The sequence below is a fragment of the Montipora foliosa genome, chromosome 6, assembly GCF_036669935.1.
Source record: "Montipora foliosa isolate CH-2021 chromosome 6, ASM3666993v2, whole genome shotgun sequence".
Classification (NCBI taxonomy): domain Eukaryota; kingdom Metazoa; phylum Cnidaria; class Anthozoa; order Scleractinia; family Acroporidae; genus Montipora; species Montipora foliosa.
The window spans coordinates 12,882,062-12,887,061 of NC_090874.1; the positions used below are offsets into that span (position 1 = coordinate 12,882,062).

The 5,000-nt window shown below is 36.1% G+C and overlaps 1 protein-coding gene across 4 annotated transcripts in view; it reads left to right on the top strand.

Moving 5' to 3' along the window:
- LOC138006726 (nucleolysin TIAR-like) overlaps window positions 1-5,000 on the top strand; it is a 33,400-nt gene that overhangs the window by 9,680 nt on the left and 18,720 nt on the right. For all 4 annotated transcript variants that reach the window (XM_068853226.1, XM_068853228.1, XM_068853227.1 and 1 more), the window contains exon 5: window positions 338-395. In XM_068853226.1, coding sequence (XP_068709327.1) covers window positions 338-395 — 58 coding nt within the window. The remainder of the gene's footprint in view (window positions 1-337; window positions 396-5,000) is intronic.

Sequence of the window (5,000 nt, forward strand, 5' to 3'; positions counted from 1 at the left end):
GGGAGAGAATTTATAAATACTGTATTTAAACAATAACATTCCCAGTAGGTAAGAGAGATCCACTACTTGGAAGTAAGGGAACTTCTAAGTGATAGAGTTTCTGATAACTTGCCACTACTTCTTTTGACATGTTATGTCGATTGAAACTAGAAAAGAAGTTGGACATTTGATTCAGCCTTGGACTCCTGAGAATCCATGCTTACTTCTCTTGCAGGCCACCTGCCTGATGCAGTGAATACCTGTAGTTGGCAGCTTTCTATTTTAAGAAGATCAATTGGTTATGAATAATTAATGATGTTCATGGTTTCATTCTTCTTTCTTTGCATGTACTGCACAGAATATCAAGGTAAACTGGGCTACTAACAACACTGGCGGCATGAGGAAGGATACAAGCAGTAAGTCAAAATGTTGTGTTTTGGTTCAAATACCTAGTTGCACAACTGTTGGACCAGGTGATGTAATGAATCCACCGACATTTCCGTATTGTTTTAAAACAGAGAAACTCCCTTCTTCTGTTATGATTATCACACACCTGAATTCATTACAATAATTTTATAACTGAATATTCATCCAAGCTTTACTTCCTGGGCTTTCGTGAGCTATCTTTGTAGTTGTATTAAATGTACATCTTTCAAGAGATTAAGCTGATTAATGTTCTTGCAAGGAGTAACATTGAGAGGCTTGAAGTCATGGTTGAAGAGCTGTCAGATTCACTAGTTTGAACTAATTTGTCATTTGGTGACCTTATTAATATTGATTGCATTCACTCCAACTTTATTCAGATAATAAGAAATTTGTGATAGGATTTCAGTGCATACATGTACAGGGAAATATTCTTTTCTTTTTCTCCTTCTTGGCAGTCAACCATCTCTTGTAGACATACCCACAATAATAATGTATACAATGCATGAATTCGCATCTTAACACACCAGTGGTGCGTGTCATAAAATTATTATTGTTAATCTGTTTGAAAAATTTGCGAATGAAGGCAATGGTTTAAATTTTGTTCCTCACTTTATTTTGACCGATTTTTCCCTTTTGAACTTATCAAAGTTGCCAAATAGATGCAAATGCTCTGTGCCTAGTTGTTTAGTTGTAAAACAACTAAGTTCGTCATGCACCTTTCAGAGGATACCAGTATGCATTATAACAACTTGTATTTTTATTATTATCTATTTCTTGATCCTTCCTCAACCAAGCCCTTTTTAGGTCAAAAAATATGATGCAGAGAATTTATTATTACCATTGGTTCATATCTCAACTAACAAAGCAGTGCTGTAATTTTTTTTTCTTATTGTATACTGATGATCATTGATCATAACATATCATCAGTTCACAACCTTGCTCTTTGACAATTTGAAAGTCCTTATTATTCAAAGTTTTGGAACTAAGCTTATTCAATTCACTGCCCCAGTGGTTTGAAATTTCCCAGACTGTTTATTTACAAATCTGTTGATGTGTGGAATGTTAAAGGTAAATTCCAAAGGGCTTTGTATAATGATGTTTATAATCCTTGTATAAATTATTTGATTTAGTGTCCCTGTGGTAAAAAAAAATCACTTCCTTCCTTTTTTTCTTCAGGTTTTGAAATTGTGTTTGCTTAACACCTGACTGGCAAAATTTTGAACCTTTACTTTTATCCAAAGGCTGTTTACTTTGAGTGTTAGTTTTGGATTTCACGGTCCGCCATCACTGTACTCACGTTCAAAACTGGTTGGATCCAGGGAAAAGTGATGTCAAAGGCCCACTCGCTTAAAATTTCAATGAGTGAGTGCAGCTAATTATAAAATTATATAAACGCGAGTTTAAAAGTCTGAAAGCCCAAAACTGCGGTGCTGCATATTAATTCTGCGGTGTACACACGCATTTCGTTCGTAAACTACTGAACCTTTGATGTCATTTTCTCCTCAATCCAGTTCTCTCAAGAACTTAAAGTTAGTAATGGCGGACCATTAAATACATTGTAGGAAAATTCCATTTGAAATAAACAAGTGTCTTTTTTAAATCAATGGTTAAAACTTTGGTCGCTTAGTGTTTAGTTAACATAGTTTTGAAATCCAAAGAAAAGTAAGAATAATATTGATTTTTGTTTTGTCACAGCGGTAATTAAAGGATTGTGGCAAAAAAAATATGAAAAATGTTTTAAAAAACATTGTACTGTTGCAATAACAGTATTTGTGTTGTATCGTCTGGAAGGTGTAAGATAAGTTTATGCAAGATTGATTTATTTTAACAAAAGTTCTTTTAACATTGTAAAGTAATTGTGGAAGACACTTGCCTATCAAGCCACTTACATGTAACTATGTATAGAAATGTGTATTTAACAAATCAAGAAGCCTTGACTGTGCTCTGTTCTGTTTGTAAAGCACGCAGTAAGCGGCTAGAGCACGAAAGAAGTGTAGGGGGAAACACGAGCCGATAGGCGAGTGTTTATCCCTACTTCTTGAGTGCTCTAGCCGCTTCCTAAGTGCTTTACAACAGAACAGAGCACAGTCAAGGCTTCTTTATTTCTTTTATGATAAAGAACAAGTAATTTTCTTCAAAAATTCTACTCTATTTTTAAAGCGACCGCTCCTTGTGGCGAACTGATGTGTCGTCGGCACAGTGCTTTATACTCTGACAAAGCACGCTAATTTGGAACAATCAGAGCGCTTGTAAAAATGTTTAAAATTATTTGATTGGTTAATGAAACAAAGGCTTGTCAAAACATCAATCAACTGGAAAGTGGCTTCACAGAAATCACACAAAATTCGAATTTATGGAAAAACAAGTGCCTCAATGTTCGGTTTCAGTCCGTAAAAACAGCAAAAAAGAGGATCTAAATAATTAAGTTCAGTGAAAACCGGCCGAATTGTTGCCCATGAAAACCTGCACGTTTCCGACATGACAATTGGAAAACAAACTGTTCATTGCTTGCGGCTGGAATCTGAAAACCTGTTGGGAATTTTGTAAATGAAGAACTCCAGTGTGAGGACTTTCTGAGCTTGAAAGAACTCCTGGACCAGGCGACGGCTGAGGTCTTCCATCCAAAGCACTTCACAGAATATCTGAGCAAGCCTGTAACTGACAGCTTCAATAATACCCAGGGAAAAATTCGGAAATTTTTCTGCCATTTCTGCGGATGATGGCATGAGCTTTCGTTTGTTCTGTGCTTTGTACTCTCATAAAGCATGCTGTTTAAACCAATGAGAGCGCGCATTATATAGAAACTTTATTATATAATATTATATACAAGCCCAATTTTGATATCCAGCATCAAGGCTCGAAATTGAACAAAAATCCAGTCACAATTTTGCGACAAGGTACTCAAATTTAGTTGCGCTGTATTGTGTTGCCAGTGGTTTAACAAAACAAACTATGAGCCTGTAATACTTGTTTAAGGTAACCGCTGAAAATGGCAAGTGATCGTGCACGTAGCAAAGAACAAAATGAATTTTTCATTTGCGTATTAATTTTATGTTAGCAATAGTAGCAGCAAAGTGGCAACTCCTAACCTGTGGTCAGGCGTACTTTTCCTTAGACAGGGCAGAAAAGGTACAGGTTGTACGCCTGATTCAATTTCGGCAATTTACAATTTTAACAAGTCGTCTGCTGGTAGTCCAGAATCTGGACTTTACTCCGAGTGGCCGAAAAATAATAGAGCTCTTGGAGCCTCTCTCCGATTGCTTACACAATTGCAAAAAAAGCGGTTAACAGCTGATCAAATTATGGCTGCCGAGAAGGATTTGAACAGGAATTATGTTTAGGTTCTGTTTACAGCTGCTGTTGCTTGAACTTCAGTTTTTTTTTCAAAAATCTTTAAAAGAAGGGCGGAGAGAAATCATCCAAAATTGGTTTGTTCGAAAGAAGACATTATAGTTGTACTTCCTACGGGATTTGGCATTAGTGTTATTTACAGTCCCGATCATTCTAGAAAAAAGTGCATCGTTCCACTTCTTCCACCAACTCCAAAATGTTAAGTTCTTTGGAATATAATTTATTTGGAAGCAGCAAGTTCCAAAAAGAACCGAATAGAACTTTAGTGCTGGCACATTGGGGAAATCAGCCAAGCTTGACGGAGAAATTCGACATGGTTTGCAGAAGCGCTGAACAATGGTTTACTGACACACTTCTCACAAAATGATAGTTGGGTAGCTGCTGCTGGAAAACTTAACGTTTTCCTCCTATTACAGTGATATTAGCATTATTTAGTGGTACCTCAAATTCAAATAAAGTTCATTGTACTGTTGATTGCCCCTGATGATAACATGAAGTATTTGGCTTTTTCTCTGATTTTACCTTGAAATTCTTTGTTCCTTGATGATATGGTTTGAACACAGAAACTGCACCAACTGTCAAGTGGGATCTGCAGAAGGCTACGACACTTGTGACTTTTAATGGCATTAACACAAGTCAAGTCAATTTTTATTTTAACTCACACAAATATTATTTACAGAAAATTATTATTAAGACAATTACAAGGTCTAAAAACAACGTAATCACAGATAACTAAAATACAGCAATTTTGTGAAACTTTGGGACACCTACCGTATTTACCTGTGTATAAGTCGATCCCGTGTATAAGTCGACCCCCCATTTTTGATGGCAAAAAAAGCAAATTTTTAATTTCTTTGTTCAATGTTACTGGACACTAATCTTGTATTCGTCGATTTCTGGAATGTGGATACACAAAAAAGTCAGGGCCTCAAGCGCTTAATAGTTTTGTGGTTCAGCAGTTGTTGTATATGCAGGCATTTTGTCCTTGAGTTTCGAAAAAGTTCTCAGAAAATCGAACATGTAAACCTCAAACTAACCTGTTTTGTAGTTCAACGATAAAGGGCTTTAGAGGATAAGCACAACATCACAGAAGCAGGAGTCTTTGAAAATATCTTACGAACGATGCGAAAATGTGGAAGGTTTAATTGGTCCTTGGCTTATAATTTCTCACATGACAAACAAAACAAAACTCATAAACCAAACAATACGAAGTTTGCAAAAGCATTTAAATCAGCCAGGTTTGT